Source organism: Mirounga leonina, unplaced genomic scaffold, assembly GCF_011800145.1.
Source record: "Mirounga leonina isolate KUSES-001 unplaced genomic scaffold, KU_Mleo_1.0 Mir_53, whole genome shotgun sequence".
Taxonomy (NCBI): Eukaryota; Metazoa; Chordata; class Mammalia; order Carnivora; family Phocidae; genus Mirounga; species Mirounga leonina.
Genome location: NW_023270807.1, coordinates 2,094,148 through 2,118,441, shown reverse-complemented (window position 1 = coordinate 2,118,441; position 24,294 = coordinate 2,094,148). Strand labels below are relative to the sequence as shown.

General features: G+C 42.6%; 1 protein-coding gene across 2 annotated transcripts in view; it reads right to left on the bottom strand.

Annotated features, from left to right (window-relative positions):
• Nucleotides 1-24,294, bottom strand: part of UHRF1BP1 (UHRF1 binding protein 1) — a 68,448-nt gene that overhangs the window by 3,086 nt on the left and 41,068 nt on the right. For both annotated transcript variants that reach the window (XM_034991648.1, XM_034991650.1), the window contains 10 exons: nt 13,356-13,442; nt 12,665-12,835; nt 12,131-12,270; nt 11,578-11,719; nt 11,126-11,319; nt 9,467-10,923; nt 4,842-5,038; nt 2,858-3,012; nt 2,619-2,769; nt 167-429 (listed from right to left, as the gene is read on the bottom strand). In XM_034991648.1, coding sequence (XP_034847539.1) covers nt 167-429; nt 2,619-2,769; nt 2,858-3,012; nt 4,842-5,038; nt 9,467-10,923; nt 11,126-11,319; nt 11,578-11,719; nt 12,131-12,270; nt 12,665-12,835; nt 13,356-13,442 — 2,957 coding nt within the window. The remainder of the gene's footprint in view (nt 1-166; nt 430-2,618; nt 2,770-2,857; nt 3,013-4,841; nt 5,039-9,466; nt 10,924-11,125; nt 11,320-11,577; nt 11,720-12,130; nt 12,271-12,664; nt 12,836-13,355; nt 13,443-24,294) is intronic.

Sequence of the window (24,294 nt, the reverse complement as noted above, 5' to 3'; positions counted from 1 at the left end):
AACACACATTTATGTATTACTACAACCTTCACTAAGAATGCTAATATGCATTTACTCACTTAATCCTCACCACATTGGACCATGACAAGGGAAGACGTGTATAGCTATCACTGCCAAAATTCCTTGCCTGGCAAAGTCTAGGGTAAAATCCCAAAGCTCCTCTCACCTTTAGGGTGATCCTGGAGTGCAGGAGCTCAATCTGCATGGGAACTACCACCGGGATCTCCTCATCCTCCAAGAAGGGCCCCAGGCCATTGAGCACCGAAGTGAACAGCTCAAGGTCACAGCCTCGAAGCAAGAAATGCAGGAAGCCATTCTGTGCGGCCAGTGGGGAATGAACAGCTGCACCAGGCCCCACCTCAAAGCGAAGGCCCACAGCTGGCCTGATGCGGTCAGTCTTCAAAGCTGAGGATTCCTGAAAGCCTGTACCTTTGAGAAGAGAGACAGAAAGAAAACATTAATTAATTATGAGTCAGAGACTATTCTAAGCACTTTACATATATTTAATATTCATAACAACCCTATGCCAAAAGTATTATCATCATTCCCATTTTAGTGATGAAGGAACTAAGGCACAGAAAATAACTTGCCCAAAGTTCAACAGCTTGTAAGTAGCAAGGACAGGACTTGAATGCAGGCAACCATGACTGACTGCAAAGACTGGGCTTTTGCTATCATGCCTCTCATGGTGGAAGGGAAGTCAAGGATCAATAAAAAGCTGGCCTTGCTATAAATCTGAGACACTGGGCTAAAGGCCAAGGGAAAGCTCTTAAAACACAGGACCCTCAACTCTGCTAAATTTGAACATCTCTTCTTTCTCCAAGTCTTGGTGTTCTCATTTCTGATAAAGCCACGCAGGATCCATGCTAATCTCCCCAAAACTCCATAAAGAACTATCACAGGTGTAGCCAAGGATATGAAATAACTTATATAACTGCAAACTGGCACAAGTATTTTGGGAAAAAAACTGGCATTACCTAGTAAAGTTGAAGCTACACCTACCCTAATGCCCTGGAAATTATATCCTCAGGAATGTAACCCCGGAGAAACTCTCTTACATACCAGGAGACATGTACAAGAATGTTCAAGGCAGGGCGCCTGGGTGGCTCAGTTGGGTAAGCGTCTGCCTTCAGCTTGGGTCATGATCCCAGGGTCCTGGGATCAAGTCCCGCATTGGGCTCCCTAATCGGCAGGAAGCCTGCTTCTCCCTCTCCCTCTGCTGCTCCCCCCCAACTCATGCTCTCTTTCTCTCAAATAAATAAATAAAATCTTTAAAAAAAAAAGAATGTTCAAGGCAATCCTATATGATATAGCAAAAAAACCCAGAAACAACCCAAATATCTGTTAAGAATAGAGAAGTAAATAAAGTAATGGGTACAAGGGATATTTTAGGGGTGATGGTAATGGTTGCACAACTCTGTAAACTTATTAGAATTTATCAAATTGTATACTTACAATAAGCAAATTTCATAAATGCAAATTATACCTCAATAGAGTTGTTTTTAAAAAGCAAAAACTAGTAATATTTATACAATAGAATATGATATAGCAATGAAAATGAATCACAGCTAATTCAACAACCTAGAAGAATTTGAAGAATATCAAAGAAAGAAGCCACTCATGAAAGAATACAGACTATAATCCTATTTAGAAAAACTCTAAAACCTACAAAACTAAATAATACACTGATAACAAACATGTAGAAGAGTTGTAAAGCAAAGCAACAGAATGAGAAACACAAAATTCAGGAGAGTGATTCTTTATGACAGGTGAGAGGCAGAAGAAGATTCAGGAGCGGGGCTCCTGGGGACTTCAAAGTTAATGGTACTATTCTGTTTATTAAACTAGGTGGTGGTGTGCATGGGTTCACTGTATTTTTATTATTTTATACCTTACATATATGTTGTAAGTATTCCTTAGTATCTACTCAATATTTTTTTTTACTTTATACTTTCTTATATTTTTATTGTTATGTTAATTCTACTCAATATTTTAAAAAATATTTTAAAATGAAGAATGCAGCATAAGCCCAGATTTTTCCTGTTATCATCTTTTTTTTAAAGATTTTATTTATTTATTTGACAGAGAGAGACACAGCGAGAGCAGGAACACAAGCAGGGCGGGTGGGAGAGGGAGAAGCAGACTTCCTGCCAAGCAGGGAGCTCGATGTGGGGCTCGATCCCAGGACCCCGGGATCATGACCTGAGCCGAAAGCAGATGCTTAACGGCTGAGCCACCCAGGCGCCCTTCCTGTCATCTTCTAAAGTATAAATATCAAAGGATTGAATCTGAATGACGGAATTCCCTGATCATATACAGTTGGATGTCAGCAGCTACACAAATGAAGAAGTGGACAGTGGCCTCCTGTATAAGCTTAAGGAGCACCTGGGAAGTGAAGATGGTGAATAGCCTACTGAACACAAAGCCCCAGAAAGGGCTCTGGGAGGTTCCCCTGCAAGAAGAAGGCTTGACTGGAGTTCCTCCTCCTAATGGCTGCTGGAGAGAAGGACCAAGCGCTTGGCACTAGGACAGCTACCCTTGGGGCCCAGTGACAGCAGCAAGAAGCTAGGGCTGCCCCAGATAAATCCCAGCTCCCCTGGAACAGCCCCCATCCTCACCTGAGCACTGTCCATGCAGGAACTGCCAGAGTCCCACGGTGCCCAGCTGTTGGACACTCAGTTCCTCTGCCTGCAGGGCTACAGCCAGGTCCTCACCACGTACCTCGATCCCCAAAGATACCTCATTCACCTTCAGGACCAGAACGGAGACCTGTAAAAGGATACTTTCTTAGCAGAGTGCCTCGCAAGCTTCTAGCCTACAGCCTACTCTCTGCAGAGAAGAAAGGAGAGCAGCTGACCGGGTGAAGGCTGAGGTCTTCCCCACTGGGTGAGACCGAACTGTTGGCCTCTGGTGACCCCTGGCCGTAACTATCCACAACAGGGCTCGCTTGGACACCAGCACTGTCCAAGACATTTGGAAGAGTTCCTGGTGGAAGAGATTCTGGACCAGACTCTGCATAAGAAAGACAACAAATGAGTTTGAAAATCAAAAAGTTCTGTTCAAATCCAATCTCTAAAAACAATGACAACTGTGGGAAAAAAAAAAAAAACCACTTATGACACTTATGAGACAATTAGGAATTTGAAAACTGGATATTTGATGAATTTAAAGAATTGATTTTTAAAAATGGGACAGTGGTATTTGGTCACATTAAAAATAAGTCTGCAAATGGATGCAACCCAAGTGTCCACAGACAAATGAACGGATTAACAAAATGTGGTATAAACATACAATAGGGTATTAGCCTTAAAAAAGAAGAAAATTCTGACATGTGCTATGAAGTGAATGAATCCTAAGGCCATTATGTTAAGTGAAACAAGCCAGTCATAAAAGGACAAATACTGGGGTGCCTGGGTGCTCAGTCAGTTAAGTGTCTGCCTTCAGCTCAGGTCATTATCTCAGGGTCCTTGGATGGAGCCTGCATCGGGCTCCCTGCTCAGCGGGGAGCCTGCTTCTCCCTCTCCTCCCCACTCGTGCTCTCCCTCGCTATCTCTATCTCTCTCTCCGTCAAATAAATCAATAAAATCTTTAAAAAAAAGGACAAATACTGTATGATTCCATTTATATGAGGTACCCAGAATAGTCAAATTCAGAATACAAAGTGGAACGATGGTCGCCAGGGGCTCGAAGAGAAGGGAATGAGGTACAGATTTTCAGTTTTATGAGATGAAAAAAGTTCTGGAGATGGATAGTGGTGATGGTTGCACAGTGATACTTTTTTTTTTAAAGATTTTTTATTTATTTGACAGAGAGAAACACAGTGAGAGAGGGAACAGAAGCAGGGGGAGAGGGAGAGGAAGCAGGCTTCCTGCTGAGCAGGGAGCCCGATGCGTGGCTCAATCCCAGGACCCTGGGATCACGACCTGAGCCGAAGGCAGACGCTTAATGACTGAGTCACCCAGGTGCCCCTGCACAATGATACTTAATGCTCCTCAATTACAGTTAAAAATGGTTAAGATTGTAAAGTTTATGTAATATATACTTTGCCACAATTTACATTTTTTTCAAATGTTTTTAAAGTTTATTTTCTAGAGATGCATAATAAAAATATTTATGGATAAAATGTTATGTTTGGAATTTGCTTCAAAATAATATGGGAGGAAAGGAAGTGAACAGAAGTATGTATGAAACAAGAATGGCCATGAGTTCTTAATATTTGAAGCTAGGTAATGGGTACATGAGCGTTCATCATTTGATCCCATCTACCTTTATACATATTTGAATTTTTCCATAATATTCCATAATAATAACAAAGCAAACAGGAGTACACACCACCCAGCTTAAGAAACAGTACATTCTCTTTTTGCTTTATTTTCATTTAGACACTCTTAAGGGACCATTTAAAAAAGTCTCCGGTTCAATAAGATGAAAGAACCAGTGTAGCTTCCAGTAATGAATGATCTAATTCCTAATAGTTACTCATTTTATCATAGAAAAAGCTCCTATTTTCCAACAATAAAATACGTAGTTAGGGGAAAAAAAAAAACCAACAAAAAGCACCAGCCACCAAACTAATCCTCCTGCCACAGCTATATGGCTATAAGACTAGCACTCTCTCTTTTGGTCTGAGTCTCATTCTGTGATAAAGGTCAAGTGCTAACCAATAACCTAGAAGATGTGTAGATAAGCCAGAGCTACAAATCCACTAAAATTTCTTTTTTGGTTTTGGTTAAGAAAACATCTATTTTATCAAATCTCAGCTCCTTTTGTATCCTGTTGGTATACAGGCAGCAGAAAGAACCCTTTTTGGACTTCAGTTTCACCTGGCTGCTTCCACGTACCAGACTCCAAGAGCGTCACAAAGCTATCACTGCCATCACTGTCCACGGAAATCCGGTCTTCAGGGCCACTGTTATCCAATGAAACGCCGTCAAATGACTGCTGAGATACTGTCCTCTTCATGGAGAAAAGTCGGAGTCGGGCAGCCCCTCCACTCAGTGGTGCTGCTGCCCCCTCATCTATTTTGGCCATGGGCTCCCTGTTTAAGAGATAAAAACCATGGGCGCCTGTGTGGCTCAGTCGGTTAGGGGTCTTCAGCTCAGGTCATGGTCCCGGGGTCCTGGGATGGAGCCCCACACTGGGCTCCTTGCTCTGCGGGAGGCCTGCTTCTCCCTCTGCCCCTCTCTCTGGCATGTGCGCGCTCTCGCGCGCTCTCTCTCTACCGTGCGTGCACAAAAATAAATTAAAAAATCTTTAAAAACACACACACACACACAAATGTGGCTTAGAAGATATGTTTTGGGTCTTGCAATGCCCAACCCTTTCAACCCAAATAGTTATTTATACATTAACTTTGATGTCAACTATTATCTGCTGTAAGGGGGTCACACCATTTTTCAACTGCTGGCCTTTCTGAATCTGGCATTTCAAACTGCATAAGTAGCTCTGCCATATCAACATTAAATATCAAGTTTATTCAAGGTCATCCCATATAGAGACGAGACCAACTACCTACAGCCCCAGTGCAAATGAATGACCCCTGAAGCCACCCACATCCAATCCACAAGTATTTACTGAAAAACTTGTGCACATAAGGCACCATACGAATCACAGGGAGTGAATAAAATAATGAACAAGGCATCCTCTGTCCTCAATGAATGTATAAACTATCAGGAGAGAGGAGATTCAGATACAACCTACCATCGTATGGGGAGTAAATCACACACACCATAAGAGAGGGACAAAGGCTAGGCAAAGCCAAAGGCTAGGCAATATCAAAGGGGGGAAAGGATGAGAAGAAGGGTATCAGGAATAGCTCTGTGGAAGGAGATGGCATTTGAGGGAGCCCTTGAGGGCTGTGAAAGAAACAGGGAAGGGGCATTCTATGGGGAAGAAACAGCATGAGCAAAGACATGGAGCACGGAGCTAGAAAACAAAAAGTACCTTTGGAGACAGTAGCTCAATGCAGCTAGAGCTTAGGTTTTGTTGGGAAGAGCAGTGGAAGATAAAGTTAAAAAGGCACAATACAGTGAAAAGAAACCTTTAAAGATCTTTTAATCTTCCCATTTTATAAAAGAAGAAGCTGACTCAAGGTCATAGTTAAAGATGGAATTAAGAAAAACCCAAGGGTGCCTGGGTGGCTCAGTTGGTTAAGCAACTGCCTTCGGTTCAGGTCATGATCCTGGAGTCCTGGGATCGAGTCCCACATCGGGCTCCCGGCTCAGCAGGAAGCCTGCTTCTCCCTCTCCCACTCCCCCTGCTTGTGTTCCTGCTCTGGCTGTCTCTGTCTCTGTCAAATAAATAAATAAAATCTTTAAAAAAAAAAAACAAACTATAAAGTACAGGGGGTATATGGGAAATCTCTGTACCTTCTGCTCAGTAATTCCTATGAACCTAAAACTATTCTAAAAAACAGTCTATTAAAAAACTGTAAAGTGAGGGGCACCTGGATCACTCAGTCTGTTAAGTGTCCAAGTCTTGGTCTCAGTTCAGGTCTTGATCTCAGGGCCGTTAGTTCAAGCCCCAGCACGGAGCCTACTTAAAAAACAAAAAACACAAAGTGCCATATGGAATATATCACAATAATTGATTATGCCACACTAATAAGTTCAAACTAAATTCAGGGGGTATAAGGGAAAAGCCTAAAAGTTTTCGAGTAGGGAAATAATAAGATCAGACCTGTGTTTTTAGGCTCTTTCAAACAAGCTAGTGAGGAAAAGACCTCCAATGAGGAAATCAATTAATAGTTTACTGAAATAGTCCACATGTAGGAACAGATAGCAAAAAGGGATATGAGACTCCCTACAGCAGTGTTCTGAAAGTGTCATCCTGGTAGGAGCATCAGCATCAATGGGGAGAGGGAAGGGGCTTAGAAATGCATGTTCTCAGGCCCTGTCTCAGACCTACTGGATGAGAAACTTCTAACGGTGGGGATCAGCAATCTGTTTTAAGAAGCCCTCCAGATGATTCTGAAGCACGCTTTGGTCTGAGAACCCCTGCTCTAGAATTACAGTCAGAATCTGACAAATGAGTGGAAGAGGCAGGAGAATGATACTACTGAATAAAGAAAGAACTGGTCTAGGGAGGGATAGGGAATTTAGTTTTATGTATGTGAGGTTTGCCACACCCCTGGGAAATCCATGGGGAACTACATGGAGTAGATGGTTTTTGATGAAGAGCAGGGGAGGGGAGAAAAGTCAGAACCGGAAATATAGACTACAGCAGAGGTAAGGAGATGAATAAAATAACCTTGAGAGAAAGTATACAAAAATGCACTGATATAAACCTTCCTGAAGTTTGGCAAATTCATCAAGAACCTTAAAAATGTTTGCAGCATTTGACCCAATAATAACCCACTTCTAGGTTTTCATTCTAAAGATTTAGATATGCATAAAGAATAATGTTCACAAAAACAAGGGCATTTAACACAGCTTTGGTTCTGAGAAAAACTGGAAACACACTAAAGCCCCCACCCATAGTGGGATGAATGAATAAATTAGGATAAATCCATTTGCCAGAATACAATAGAGCAATTAAAAATTATGTATTCAGGTACCTCATGAATGGGAAATGATTCACAAACAAACATTAAGTGAATAAAACTGGAAATTTTCTAGATGATATAGAAATAATTCTATTATTGTAAAAATAGTATTCATGCATAGTGTATGTGTGTACACACCTATAAGCATTCACATGGGTACCCAAATATAGGTATAAAAATCGGAAGAAAAAAGATCCAAATGTGAATAGTGACTAATCTCTGCATTGTGTTGTCACAAGTGACTTTTTCTTCTTTATTCTTTTTTTCCTACATTGTCAACAAAATGAACACAAATCATTTTTATAATTTAAAACATAAAGATTATGATAAAAGTGATCAGAATACGGACAGCCTAGTGCAGTGGAGTGGTTAGGTTTATAGGACAGAAGGCAGAAGACAGCAGCCAAGGAAGAAGGAAAGACTCCTGCCGAGAAGTGCAGTGTGAGGGGCCACGCAGGGCTATAAGCGTTCGGGACAACCACAAGGCCGACACGAGGAGCCAAGGACAGGGAGGACTGAGAAGAGGCCATGGGACTACACCTTCAGCAAGTCAAGGCTGGGGGTTGAAAAAGGGCTTGTGTCACACACCTTTCTTTTCCCTTTATCACCCCCTCTCCTCTTTTCCCATCTCCATTTAGAAAAAGCAGCACATTTGGTGACTGGGAGTCCAGGCTTTCAATCCTCACCCCACCACTCAGGAGTTCTGTGATCCTGAGCAAGTTTCTTACCTCTCTGAACTCAGTTTCCTCACGTGTAAAATGGGGACTGATATTATTACCTGCCTTACAAGGGTTGTTACAAGAATTCAATGGATTAATATTGTAAGCATTCAGGAGAGTGCCTGATACACAGAAAGCACTCCGTAAGTGTTGCCTAGTATTATATCATTTATCCCTTCAAGTTTTCCCTTCTTCTTCCTTCTAGGCTATCTGTGCCTAGCAAGTACTAACGCTGGCATTGCTTAGAGACCCACTTAGACCCACAATCCACTTAGACAAAGCTCCAAAGCCACTGATCTTCAAACCATGGTCCCCAAACCACAAAGCATCCCAACAAAGATTTCCCATAGTCTTCATTATCATTCCTAAAACCACAAGGCACCAATGGAAAAATCCATACCTTTCCACTCTTCTGATTATGCATTTCTGTATTTTTCTGCTAACTCCCTACTGTATCTTCAGTGTCTGACACAGAGCCAGGCACAAAGTAGGGGCTCGAAAAATTTTTGTTGAATGAACATATGAAATTCTTCCTTCTCTATTACTCTGGCAGACATTGATAACATGTACCAGAAAGAGCAAATACAAAGCCCCAGCTTCTCTATCTACAAGATACAGGATCCATGGGCTCATCCTTTTTGAAACTTCAGTTCCCTCAGCTATAAACTGAGGATACGAATTTCTATTGCTATCTCATGGGGTTGCTGTGGGGATCAAATCAAACAAAATATTATGTGAAAGGCCACTAAAAAGAATAAAATATACAGATGCCAAGTATTATTATTATTATTGTTCTCATAGAGTATATCTGTATCAATAATAGTGAATCAGTGAAAGAGGAGGGAAGATCCTATGAAGCAGTAAATGTTGACTTGACTGCCCAAGAATAGGCTAAGCTACATGGAGGCATGTGCAAATCCAATTTCTGGTTCTTCCCCTATCACAGAATTAGATGTAGTCTTAAAAATAAGTCTCTCCAGTTGGTATACCTATATCCTCTAAGTAGCCTAAAAATTCTTCCACTGCCCTTCAGACAGCACTGATAATTAAAGGCTTTGGTACATTAGAGAGGCCATTCTATGCCATCCCCTGGACTACACAGTGCTTCCCAATCTAACAGTACACACAGCAGGAGGCCTTAAGCCCAACGACCAGAGCTAGGAGGAGGAGACAGGATGAATGAAGAAGGCAGAGAGCCACTCACTTGGCTGGGGGCAGGGACAACATCTTGTGCATGGTGGAGGTCATTCGGTCTCTGCCCAGACTGAAGGCATCCTTAGTCAGGGACACAGCTTCCTTGGTGAGGTCCATAGTGGCATGTAGAGCCTCCTTTGTGGCATCCTTGGTCATGTGAATAGCACTTGACAATTCTCCCTCAATGTTCTTCAAGGGGATGATCTCAGCCTGTCCATTCACAGCAGTATCCCTGCCATCTGGGGGCTTCAACACAGCTGGTGAAGTGGACGCCTGGGTTCTGCTCAGTCTCTTGGCCTGTAAGAAATCCACTGCCTCATGGCCCTTCCCTACCTCCTGCTGTGCAAGAGGATCTGAAGCCTGTAGTTCTCCATTGCTATGGAGAGGCACTGGCCTATCCTGGGCTGCATCCAGATTTTCAACGCCACTGTCCTCCAGAACCTTCTCAGGGCTTGCTGGGCCCTGGTCTGAGGAGGCATCAGACTTCAGCTCCCTATCCTCTGAAGGAGACAGCTCTGAATCGATGAGGCTGGTGGTATCTGAAACTGCAGAGTCAGCTTCAACAGCCGCCGGGGCAGGATGCATGAGCAGAGCCACCTCAGCGCTGGGGAAGAGGACCCCAATGCAAGCTGTCTGGTCCTGCAGAGGAGAGCCAGTCATGGCCTCTGTGTCCTTAGTCAGTTGCTCTTGAAGACCCTGTAGCACCTCCTTCAGGCGGAGCAGAGCCAAGTACTGGTAATGGTCAAGCCTCACGCGGACATGTGCAGGGGAGTGTACAAGCATGTGAACATCTGCTGCATCCTCAAGCTCAGTCAGAGGCCCTTTGCTGTCCACGCTACTGCTGCCTTCTCTCAAAACATCCATGACTTCTGTAAGGCCTGACAGGCTTTTCAAATCATGCTCAGTCTTTGACCTTTGATGGGGCACAGCATCAGGGGCAAGGGCCTCAGAATGGACAGGACTGCCAAAGCTAGCGGATGGTTTCAGCCTCCCTTCTGTGGCCAAAAGGAGCTTCCGTGCCTGAGCCTGCTGCCAGGGGAGGGGTAGGCAGACCCAAATGGACAAGGGGAAGGGGGCCACAAAATTCAAAGTATGGCCTTTGAAGTTCTCTGTTCCCTCAAAGTCCAAGGAGATCTGGGTGAAGTGGATGGACCACAGATCCTGGGAAGCCTTAAGCCTCTGGGGAGGGAGGGTACTGGGTTGAGGGAGGCGGGAATCCATCTGGAAAGCATGATGTAAAAAAAGCATGTGCAGAAGGCTAAAGCCACCTGGAACCTTGGGAAAGTGAACATAATTGGAATGAAAGAACTCAGCAGCCGCAAAACCTCGGAAGAGACTTTGGAGGTCTGGACAACTACAATGTGGGGCATGACGTGTATTGGTGGCAGTCACGCCCGACGCAGAAAAGATGAGGGCCTGAGGACGATGCAACCCAGCCTGCTCTCTCTTCTCCAGCGGGAAGCTAACCTTCAGAGAGAAAATGAAACCCAATTCAGAATGGACATCTGAGTAGCTCCCCAACCTGCTATTAATACATGTGTAAAAGACCGAGCCGCAATACCGTTTTTCTTACTTCTATCAAAGGGACAGAGCAGAACCCTGGATTATAGCCACGGGAGAAATGCAGCTAGGGCTGCCAAAAGGGAATGAAAATCCCACTCTCCCCTACCTTCAACCAGAAGGCATCCAGTCGGATATCCAAGTGTTCATCTTTCTGGCTCGAATCTTCCAGCTTGTAGATAGCTTTGAACTGCTCCAAACTGCGGTATAAATCCAGGCAGAAGAGGTTTCCCCAGAGCAAGCTGACAGGATCCATAGTAAATGTCAGACCATTTAACTGAACGTAGAGATTAGGACAGGGAACTGGAAAGCAGGAAAAAAAAAGAATTGCCGTGTACAGAGTAGCAACTCGACTCCTACTTACCAGCTGATATTCATTTTATTACGAAGAAAGCAAAGGTGCATATTTCTACACGGCAGAGTTTTTAACAAAGGTGTGCTAAACTAACTCAAACACCTAAAATTCCTAGAGACAAATGAGAATACAAGCCGTGGCCCCAAGGCTGGCAGATGTGAAGAGCATGAGCTAAACAGTAAGAAGTGAGCGGATCAGATGCTTACCTGGAAGCTCCTGATTATCAGGGAAGTAATACTCTGTGAACTCAATATGAATGGCAGAGACCTGAGTGGGAAGATTGTGAAGCTTCCGACTGCAGGAAAGGAGTGTAGATGGCTTCTTACTTGGCTGTCCAGCCGTAGAAACCTACACAACCACACGCAAGTTGCTGTTAGCCCCCGTACAGCATCCAGAATAGAATTCCCTCAATTTCCTCTGAGGTCATAGAAAGCCACTGCCACCCTTGCAAAGTCTACCACAGGGAGCAGAGGGCTTTTCACACGTATTGCAGGCATTCTCGCACCTGCTCCCACTATCTGCAAGTTCACTGCTCTCAGGGGAAGGTTGGTAGTAGGGTATCAGAGGAAACTGGGGGAGTCCCAGGTCCTGATCTCAGCAGCCATCCATGCTCAGAAAGAAACAGACCAGTGTTATCAATCCACCCAGAAGTGAGGGAAGCAGCCCCTGAATCCCACAATCCTCTTCACACCTGTTGCCTTCCAAATGTACTGTTCCACCCCTTTCCAACCATGTCTCCCTGCATCCTGGGCTTCTCACCTGGTGGATGTCCAAGTCATCCACCCGTATTACCAGGCAACTAGAGCGCAAGCGATTCCATGCTGGAGGCCGAAAGGCAGCCTGTTGGCCCTGAGAGGGGCTTCTCTCAACGGGGTTCTTTCGAGGACTGGAGAGAGAATCTAAATAAAAATAAGAAAGTAGGAAAGAGAATCAGGTACATTCAACTCTCATTACTAACAGAATTAGGAAAGTAAAAATCCTAAGACCACTAAGGCTATATATATGTAGAAAAGAGAGCTTAACACTGTCTAGCTCCTAGAAGGAACTCAAAAATTGTATTCTCCTTAAGACCAAGGCCACAGTCTCTGGAATAAAGGTGACAACAACCTCTCCTCAACACTGCAGCTAGTCCTAAAGACAACTAGGACTCTGTAAAGAAAAAAAGTCACTGATGTCTTTCCATGGGATCAGGTTGGGATAATTAGCTAGTCCAGTGCTTTACCTTCACTGGATATTCAAAAGTAAATAGCAAGAGGCTAAGCAATGGGAGTCCTCCAGCTCCTTGTAACCTACCTGCTTTCCTCCTGAAGGGAGAATCTACCCCCAGGTGCCAGGGCGGTTTGAGACCCGTCTCTTCATGCCACTTCTCCATTTTACTCTGAAATTCCATCACCAGCTTCTGGGCCCACTGGACTCGTGTCTCCATGGCCTCACAGTGCCGTACCCAATGTTTGCAGCTGTCACCTATGCAACAAAGAAGCAAAAAGATTTCAGTCCAAGATCATGATCCAACATTCTGATTTTTCCCTTCCATTGGTATAGTCATAGTTCAGAATCTGATCCCTCACCCCAATCCAGATTTCTCTGTGGTAAGTAAAAATTATCTAGTGACAACACTCAAGTTCTTCTGGATTCCATATGTGATTTTTCCCTAAGGTTCCCTAAAAGGCCAGCTGCTGACTGTCACTATCTTTGACCATGGACTACCAGGAAGGCTCTAAAACTAGTGGAAGTAAGGGGCAGAGCATAGAGTCAAAAGCAACATCTCAAGCACTGCCTCTCCTCCTACTTCTTCCCATCCCTGATAAAGAATCATCAATAGTAGACCCGACAAGTTTCTTGAAGAGGGCTATTCCCAACACCCCTCTGAGCTGCAACTCCTGGCACCCTCCTGCTGGACAGTCAGGAATGAACCCAAGAATCTGTCCTCAATACACGGGTACCTGGGACACACTAGAACTGCTGCTATTCAGAATTGTCCTACCTGCCCAGTGGAAGGGGTAATAGTCAAATGCCATCTTGCGGAAAGTAAGCTGCATTGCACCACCCATGAGTCTGTTTGCAGAGACACCTATAAAAGAAAAAGAAAGGTGAACAACAGCAGAAGAAACAAAGAAGCCTAAATACCACTTGAAGTACTTAAGTCCTCTGAGGATCAGTTCCAAAGCCTGAGGGCGCCTGGGTGGCTCAGTCCGTTAAGCGACCAACTCTTGATTTCAGCTCAGGTCATGATCTCTGTCCGGGTTGTGAGACTGAGCCTCACCTCTGGCTCCATGCTGGGTGTGGAGCCTGCTTAAGACTCTCTCTTTCTCTCTCCCCCACCCCACCCCCACCCCACTGCCTCCCCTCTCTCTCTACAAAAAAAAAAAGTCTGGTTGATACACAAGTGCAACTGAAAGGCCAGGGTGTCAAGTGATTTGCAAGTCTGAGGCCCTCCTCTCTTGATTTATAATGGTCAACGGACAACACCCAAAAAAGGTATGGGGCGCCTGGGTGGCTCAGTTGGTTAAGCAACTGCCTTCGGCTCAGATCATGATCCTGGAGTCCCGGGATCGAGTCCCGCATCGCGCTCCCTGCTCGGCAGGGAGTCTGCTTCTCCCTCTGATCCTCCCCCTCTCATGCGCTGTCTCCCATTCTCTCTCTCAGATAAATAAATAAAAAATCTTTAAAAAAAAAAAAAAAGGTATATCCCATTATCTCTGTAAATGGCTGCCAGATTTCCAGAAAGGCAAAAGAAACTGCAAAACTCAGGATTCAGGAATTACAATCCTAGGTATCCCACTGACACATTCTAAAATCCTGATTGATTGGTTCCCCCAAACCTAACAATGCTAGGATTGCTGTTCCTTGGCCCAACACCTGGAGAGACATAAGCCAAATTCCCCCCAAAACAGAACCCACATTATTTCCTTTCATATCCTGGCCTCAGAGCTAATTAGACAATCACTACATAAAATACATACACAGTACCATGGAACACCAAAACACTACACTAACAAGGACATTTGTAAAATACACATACAGGATATTGTAGGTAAACTGGAATTTTTAGCATCAAGTCAAATACTGTATTATATTTATCTTGAATTTACATTTAATTCTTACTAAATGAATGAACCTTCCCTATTTCTTTTTTTTTAAGATTTTATTTATTTATTTGTCAGAGAGAGAGAGCACAAGCAGGGGGAGTGGCAGGCGGAGGGAGAAGCAGACTCCCCGCTGAGCAGGGAGCCCGATGCGGGGCTCAATCCCAACCTGAGTCGAAGGCAGATGCTTAACTGACTGAGCCACCAAGGCACCCCAAACTTTCCCTATTTCTACCTTACCTCTCCAACTACATTCTAAGAATTGTTAGTAGAGTAGTTAGAATAGACACTACTTCTCCTATATATGCATATTGTCTGACCTACCCTGTTCTACATTTCTATCTCTTATTAGGGTGAAGGGAAATACCATGGGATCCTCTGGGTGTAAGCTGGTACATTTGCGTCTAGTCTGCATTTCACCACCTCAAGTTCTGGACTAATCACCATCCTACACTCATGTTCCTTCTTCTCAATCTTTTTGTTCATTATCACTACCTCTAGGAGCTTATTTAGACATTTTTTTCATAATTGCCTCTTCATGAAATCTTCATACCACAGATGTACTATATATCTGCTTATGTACTATGTCTGTCTGTGCTTTATACATAAAAAGAATGAATACAGGGGCGCCTGGGTGGCTCAGTTGGCTAAGCGTCTGCCTTCGGCTCAGATCATGATCCCAGGGTCCTGGGATCGAGCCCTACGTTGGGCTCCCTACTCAGTGGGGAGCCTGCTTCTCCCTCTGCCTCTACCCCCCCACCCCGTGCTCGCTCTCACTTGCTCTATCTCAAATAAATTTTAAAAATCTTTTTTTTTTTAATGATTTTATTTATTTAGGGTGCCTGGGTGGCACCTGGGTGGCTCAGATGGTTAGGCGTCTGCCTTCGGCTCAGGTCATGATCTCAGGGTCCTGGGATCGAGTCCCGCATCGGGTTCCCTGCTCAGTGCAGAGCCTGCTTCTCCCTCTCCCTCTGCCACTCCCTCTGCTTGTGCTCTTCTGTCTATCTCTCTGTCAAATAAATAAATAAAATCTTTTAAAAAAAAAAGATTTTATTTATTTATTTGACAGAGGGAGACACAGCGAGAGAAGGAACACAAGCAGGGGGAGTGGGAGAGGGAGAAGCAGGTTTCCTGCAGAGCAGGGAGCCCGATGCAGGGCTTGATTCCAGGATGCTGGGATCATGACCTGAGCCGAAGGCATATGCTTAACTGACTGAGCCACCCAGGTGCCCCAATAAATAAAATCTTAAAAAAAGAGAAGAAGAAATATAAAGTTTACTCCTTTTATTCAATGCAAGGTAACAAAAGACTAAATAATTCTTTTAGATTAAAAGTTAAATTTAAAAACTTAAAGTTATTCATATTTAACAACTTTATAAATATATTTGCTGAGTAACCTTTCATGAAACTTATATAAATTATAATGTATCAAATTATATATGCAAATTAGCAATTTATAGAAATACACAACAGCAATATAACCAAATTTTTAATTATTCAAAAGTATTTTTCAGCAAAAAATAGAAAATTTAAATAAATTTCTTAAAATTAATTTTAGTGAACTTTTTTTTTTTTTAAGTAAGCTCTATGCCCAATGTTGGGTTTGAACTCACTACCCTGAGATCAAGAGTCACATGCTCTACCAACTGAGCCAGCCAGGCACCCCTTAGTAAACTTAACTTTTAACTTTTGCTTGATGAGAAAAAATCTTTTAGCTTATCTAGCTGCTAGGTATTCATTCAGACTGGGTCAATATTTTTTCTTTTCTGCATTTAATGAATGATTTGCTGAATGTCTTGTAGAATTAAATAATAAAATAGAAACTATTTTTATTTAATTCTTGAAGTTCAAATCACAAAAGCACTGAGGCTCAAATATAACAACACTGACAAGGCAGCCAAAGGCAGTCAGGAGGCATGTACAAGGCCCCTCCTACTGTACGACTTTGAGATTAAGCAAACAATTGGGAGAAAGTCCTCCAATCACAGCCATCTATTCACCATATTTTGTGTGTCTTCCATGAACTCAATGTCAATGCTCCTCACATGATACCCAAGAAAACCCAATGAAAGAAATTAAGTACCAAGGAATAAAATTTTGTCATGCAGGGTTAAGCTTTGGAAGGGCACAAACTATTGTTACAGCTAAGATTGTTTTTTGCTCCCACACCTCACCAAAGCCAATTTTTTAATGTCAAGAATAGGCAAAACTCAAGACAGAAGGAAGATCAGTGGTTGCTTAGAGCTGCAAAATGGAAAGTGACAGCTAATGGGTACATGATTTGTTTTAGGGAGGGCAAAAATGTTCTAAAATTAGATTGCACAACCCCATGAATATACTAAAAAAACACTGAGTTGTATATTCTAAATGGGTGAATTGTATGGAATGTGAATTCGATCTCAATAAAGCTGTTTAAAACGAAAGAGCCAATTTGCAACTGCTGTTGGGTGATACCATCCTAGTTAAAAATGCATAACTGAGGAAGACCTTTAAAAAATACATACATACAGGGGGGGCGGAGCAAGATGGCGGAGGAGTAGGAGACCTGGATTTCGTCTCCTCTCAGGAATTCAGCTGGATAGGGATCAAACCATTCTGAACACCTACAAACTCAACAGGATATCGAAGAAAAGAATAGCAACAACTCTCTGAACAGAAAAGCGACCACTTTCTGGAAGGTAGGACATGCGGAGAAGTGAATCCGAGGCGATATTCAGGAGGATACACGGTGGGGGAGGGGGCTCCGTCGGCCACTCTGGCAAGTGACAGAGCCTCAGAGCACAAAATCGGAACTTTTAAAAGTCTGCTCCGCTGACGGACGTCACTCCGGTGGCTAAGCGGGGGTGGAACCCTCGCGGGACAGTCTGGTCTCAGGACCCTCGGGGTCACAGAAAGACCGGGGGTGCCTGAGTGCGGCAGAGCTCCCAGGTAACAAAGCAGGGAAGCCGGCTGCAGAGGCGGAGCCCAGGCGCGGGCTCTCAGCTCGGGGTGGCCATGAACCGTGATCCGCGGCACAGTCGGGCCACTGCTCCTCCAGCAGGGACCAAACAAGCAGCAGACTGGGGAGACTCACCTTCCTCCCCTGGGAGGAGCCGCGGGGGAGCGCACCGCAGGGATCTGCTGGGTTTGGAGACTCCACCCGGGGTCAGGTGCCAGAGAGAGAAACGCGCGGTCACAGGCCGGGTGAGTGCGGAGTACGGCCGGAGACCGGGGAGACGGGAGTGACTGACTGCTTTTCTCTGGGGGTTCACTGAGGAGCGGGGCGGGTTCTCGGCTCCTCCGGGGCAGAGATTGGGAGGCCGCCATTTTCACTCTCCACCTCTAAAGCTGTACGGAAAGCTCGCAGGGAACAAAAGCTCCGGAGAGCAACCCGAGCAGATTACTTAGCCCGGACTGGGCAAGGGCGGGGCAATTCCGCGGCCGGCAAAGACATTTGGAAACCACAACAACAGGCCCCTCCCCAGAAGATCAGCGAGAACAGCCAGCCAAGACCAAGTTTACCGATCAATGAGAACGACAGAACTCCAGCGCTGGGGGAATACTACACATAGAATTCATGGCTTTTTTACCATGATTCTTTAGTCTTTCAAAGTTAATTTCTTTTTTTAACTGTCTTTTTTTCTTTTGAATTTTTCTTTTTCCCTTTTTCAACCAACATCTTATCAATCCCTTTTTTAAAAAACGTTTTTATTTTTCATTTTTAGAGTCATATTCTATCCCTTCATAGTAGTTACCCATATTTTTGGCTTGTATATATAAGTTGTTCTCTCTTTAAAATTTTGAGATAGTTTCTTCTAACAGATCAAAATATACCCTAAATCTCTAGTATATGGTTTTTTTCTACTCCCCTGCCTGATCACATTCTCTCCCTTTTTTTTTCTTTTTTCTTTTTTTAAATCCTCTTCTTTTTCAAATAACTTCTTATCAATTCCTTTTATAAAATTTTTTATAATTTCCATCTTTACAGTCATATTCCATCCCTTCATCATATCAACCCTTATTTTTGTACATATATAAGTTTTTCTTTCTTTAAAATTTTGGGAGGCACTTTCTTCAAAGAGACCAAAATACACCCAAAATCTAGTGTGTGGCACTGATCTATATACCAGCCTGATCATATTTGATCACATTCTGGTTTTTTGTTGTTGTTGTTGTTTTGTTTTGTTCTGTTGTTTGTTTTTATCTTTATCTTTTTCTTTTTCTTTTTTTTCTTTTTCTTTTTTCTCTCTCTCCCTTTCTTTTCCCACTGCTTCAGGTCTTTTCTGATTTGTTTAGAGTATATTTTCTGGGGATGTTGTTACTCTGCTAGCATTTTGTTCTCTCATTAATCTATTCATCTCTGCACAAAATGACAAGACGGAAAAAATCACCTCAACAAAAAGAACAAGAGGTAGTACCGACTGACAGGGACCTACTCAATACGGACATTAGTACGATGTCAGATCTAGAGTTCAGAATCATCACTTTAAAGATACTAGCTGGGCTTGAGAAAAGCATGGAAGTTATTAGAGAAACCCTTTCTGGAGAAGTAAAAGAACTAAAATCTAACCAAGTTGAAATCAAAAAGGCTATTAATGAGGTGCAATCAAATATGGGGGCACTAACTGCTAGGATAAATGAGGCAGAAGAGAGAATCAGTGATATAGAAGACCAAATGATGGAAAATAAAGAAGCTGAGAAAAAGAGAGATAAAAAACTACTGGATCACGAGGGCAGAATTTGAGAGATACGTGATACCATAAGACAAAACAACATTAGAATAATTGGGATCCCAGAAGAAGAAAGAGAGAGAGGGGCAGAAGCTATAATGGAGCAAATTATAGCAGAGAACTTCCCTAATTTGGGGAAGGAAACAGGCATCAAAATCCAGGAAGCACAGAGAACCCCTCTCAAAATCAATAAAAGTAGGTCAACACCCCGACATCTAATAGTAAAACTTACGAGTCTCAGAGACAAAGAGAAAAGCCTGAAAGCAGCTCGGGAGAAGAGATATGTAACCTACAAGGGTAGAAACATTAGATTGGCAACAGACCTATCCACAGAGACCTGGCAGGCCAGAAAGGACTGGCAGGATATATTCAGAGCACTAAATGAGAAAAATATGCAGCCAAGAATACTATATCCAGCTAGGCTGTCATTGAAAATAGAAGGAGAGATAAAAAGCTTCCAGGACAAACAAAAACTAAAGGAATTTGCAAACACAAAACCAGCCCTACAAGAAATCTTGAAAGGGGTCCTCTAAGCAAAGAGAGACCCTAAAAGCAACATAGACCAGAAAGGAACACAGACAATATACAGTAACAGTCACCTTACAGGCAATACAATGGCACTAAATTCCTATCTTTCAACAGCTACCCTGAATGTAAATGGGCTCAATGCCCCAATCAAAAGACACAGGCTATCAGATTGGATTAAAAAACAAGACTCATCAATATGCTGTCTGCAAGAGACTCATTTTAGAACCAAAGACACCCCCAGATTGAAAGTGAGAGGGTGGAAAACCATTTACCATGCTAATGGACACCAAAAGAAAGCTGGGGTGGCAATCCTTATATCAGACAAATTAGATTTTAAACCAAAGACTGTAATAAGAGATGAGGAAGGACACTATATCCTACTTAAAGGATCTATCCAACAAGAAGATCTGACAATTATAAATATCTATGCCCCTAACATGGGAGCAGCCAATTATATAAGGCAATTAATAACAAAAGCAAAGAAACACATCGACAACAATACAATAATAGTGGGGGACTTTAACACCCCCCTCACTGAAATGGACAGATCGTCTAAGCAAAAGATCAACAAGGAAATAAAGACTTTAAATGACACACTGGACCAAATGGACTTCACAGACATATTCAGAACATTCCATCCCAAAGCAACGGAATACACATTCTTCTCTAGTGCCCATGGAACATTTTCCAGCATAGATCACATCCTAGGTCATAAATCAGGTCTCAACCGGTACCAAAAGATTGGGATCATTCCCTGCCTATTTTCAGACCACAATGCTTTGAAACTAGAACTCAATCACAAGAGGAAAGTTGGAAAGAACTCAAATACATGGAGGCTACAGAGCATCCTACTGAAGAATGAATGGGTCAACCAGGAAATTAAAGAAGAATTAAAAAAATTCATGGAAACCAATGAAAATGAAAACACAACTATTCAAAATCTTTGGGATGCAGCAAAGGCAGTCCTAAAAGGAAAGTATATAGCAATGCAGGCCTTTCTCAAGAAACAAGAAAGGTCTCAAGTACACAACCTAACCCTACACCTAAAGGAGCTGGAGAAAGAACGGCAAATAAGCCTAAACCCAGCAGGAGAAGAGAAATAATAAAGATCAGAGCAGAAATCAATGAAATAGAAACTAAAAGAACAGTAGAACAGATCAATGAAACTAGGAGCTGGTTCTTTGAAAGAATTAACAAGATTGATAAACCCCTGGCCAGACTTATCAAAAAGAAAAAAGAAAGGACCCAAATCAACAAAATCATGAATGAAAGAGGAGAGATCACAACCAACACCAAAGAAATACGAACAATTATAAGAACATATTATGAGCAACTCTATGCCAGCAAATTAGATAACCTGGAAGAAATGGATGCATTCCTAGAGATGTATCAACTACCAAAACTGAGACAGGAAGAAATAGAAAACCTGAACAGACCTATAACCACTAAGGAAATTGAAGCAGTCATCAAAAATCTCCCAAAAAACAAAAGCCCAGGGCCAGATGGCTTCCCAGGGGAATTATACCAAACATTTCAAGAAGAATTAATACCTATTCTTCTGAAACTGTTCCAAAAAATAGAAATGGAAGGAAAACTTCCAAACTCATTTTATGAAGCCAGCATTACCTTGATCCCAAAACCAGACAAAGACCCCATCAAAAAGGAGAATTACAGACCAATATCCCTGATGAACATGGATGCAAAAATTCTCACCAAAATACTAGCCAATAGGATCCAACAGTACATTAAAAGGATTATTCACCACAACCAAGTGGGATTTATCCCTGGGCTGCAAGGTTGGTTCAACATCCGCAAATCAATCAACGTGATAGAATACATTAACAAAAGAAAGAACAAGAATCATATGATCCTCTCAATAGATGCAGAAAAAGCATTTGACAAAGTACAGCATCCTTTCTTGATCAAAACTCTTCAGAGTATAGGCATAGAGGGTACATACCTCAATATCATAAAAGCCATCTATGAAAAACCTACAGCAAATATCATTCTCAATGGGGAAAAACTGAGAGCTTTCCCCCTAAGGTCAGGAATGCGGCACGGATGTCCACTCTCACCACTGCTATTCAACATAGTATTGGAAGTCCTAGCCACAGCAATCAGACAACAAAAAGAAATCAAAGGCATCCAAATCGGCAAAGAAGAAGTCAAACTCTCACTCTTTGCAGATGATATGATACTTTATGTGGAAAACCCCAAAGACTCCACCCCAAAACTGCTAGAACTCATACAGGAATTCAGTAAAGTGGCAGGATATAAAATCAATGCACAGAAGTCAGTGGCATTCCTATACACCAACAACAAGACAGAAGAAAGAGAAATTAAGGAGTCGATCCCATTTACAATTGCACCCAAAACCATAAGATACCTAGGAATAAGTCTAACCAAAGAGGCAAAGTATCTGTACTCAGAAAACTATAAAATACTCATGAAAGAAATTGAGGAAGACACAAAGAAATGGAAAAACGTTCCATGCTCATGCACTGGAAGAACAAATATTGTGAAGATGTCAATGCTACCTAGAGCAATCTACACAGTCAATGCAATCCCCATCAAAATACCATCCACTTTTTTCAAAGAAATGGAACAAATAATCCTAAAATTTGTATGGAACCAGAAAAGACCCCGCATAGCCAGAGGAATGTTGAAAAAGAAAAGCAAAGCTGGCGGCATCACAATTCCGGACTTCCAGCTCTATTACAAAGCTGTCATCATCAAGACAGTATGGTACTGGCACAAAAACAGACACATAGATCAATGCAACAGAATAGAGAGCCCAGAAATGGACCCTCAACTCTATGGTCAACTAATCTTTGACAAAGCAGGAAAGAATGTCCAATGGAAAAAAGACAGTCTCTTCAACAAATGGTGTTGGGAAAATTGGATAGCCACATGCAGAAGAATGAAACTGGACCATTTCCTTACACCACACACAAAAATAGACTCCAAATGGTTGAAAGACCTCAATGTGAGACAGGAGTCCATCAAAATCCTAAAGGAGAACACCGGCAGCAACCTCTTCGACCTCAGCCGCAGCAACTTCTTCCTAGAAACATCACCAAAGGCAAGGGAAGCAAGGGCAAAAATGAACTATTGGGACTTCATCAAGACAAAAAGCTTTTGCAAAGCAAAGAAAACAGTCAACAAAACCAAAAGACAACTGACAGAATGGGAGAAGATATTTGCAAATGACATAAATAAAGGGCTAGTATCCAAAATCTATAAAGAACTCATCAAACTCAACACCCAAAGAACAATGAATCCAATCAAGAAATGGGCAGAAGACACGAACAGACCTTTTTCCAAAGAAGACATCCAAATGGCCAACAGACACATGAAAAAGTGCTCAATATCGCTCGGCATCAGGGAAATCCAAATCAAAACCTCAATGAGATACCACCTCACACCAGTCAGAATGACTAAAATTAACAAGTCAGGAAACAACAGATGTTGGCGGGGATGCGGAGAAAGGGGAACCCTCCTACACTGTTGGTGGGAATGCAAGCTGGTGCAGCCACTCTGGAAAACAGTATGGAGGTTCCTCAAACAGTTGAAAATAGAGCTACCTTATGATCCAGCAATTGCACTACTGGGTATTTACCCCAAAGATACAAAAGTAGGGATCCAAAAGGGTACGTGCACCCCGATGTTTATAGCAGCAATGTCCACAATAGCCAAACTGTGGAAAGAGCCAAGATGTCCATCGACAGATGAATGCATAAAGAAGATGTGGTATATATATACCATGGAATATCATGCAGCCATCAAAAGGAATGAGATCTTGCCCTTTGCAACGACATGGATGGAACTGCAGGGTCTTATGTTGAGCGAAATAAGTCAAACAGAGAAAGACATGTATCATATGACCTCACTGATATGAGGAATTCTTAATCGCAGGAAACAAACTGAGGGTTGCTGGAGTGGGGGGTGGGGTGGGAGGGATGGGGTGACTGGGTGATAGACACTGGGGAGGGTGTGTGCTCTGGTAAGTGCTGTGAATTGTGCAAGACTGTTGAATCTCAGATCTGTACCTCTGAAATAAATAATGCAATATATGTTAAGAAAAAAAAAAGAAGAAGAAGGTAGTAGGAGGGGAAGAATGAAGGGGGGTAAATCAGAGGGGTAGACGAACCATGAGAGACGATGGACTCTGAAAAACAAACTGAGGGTTCTATAGGGGAGGGGGGGGTGGGAGGATGGGTTAGCCTGGTGATGGGTATTGAGGAGTGCACATTCTGCATGGAGCACTGGGTGTTATGCACAAACAATGAATCATGGAACACTACATCTAAAACTAATGATGTAATGTATGGGGATTAACATAAGAATAAAAAAATTTTTTTAAAAATGCATAACTGAGGCTACTGGAGGTAGACGGTTTCACAGCAATGCTCCCTCCATTGGAATTATTTAGATGTAAAAGAACAATAAACTACATAGACTGAGCATATTAAAATAGGGTCTAGAATTAAAATCAAAATCAAATAGAATTACCAATTACCAACATATTTAATTATAAACACATAATCATACAAGAGACATAAATGGTAAAGAGTGTCCATAAATGACTAATTAAAATTCT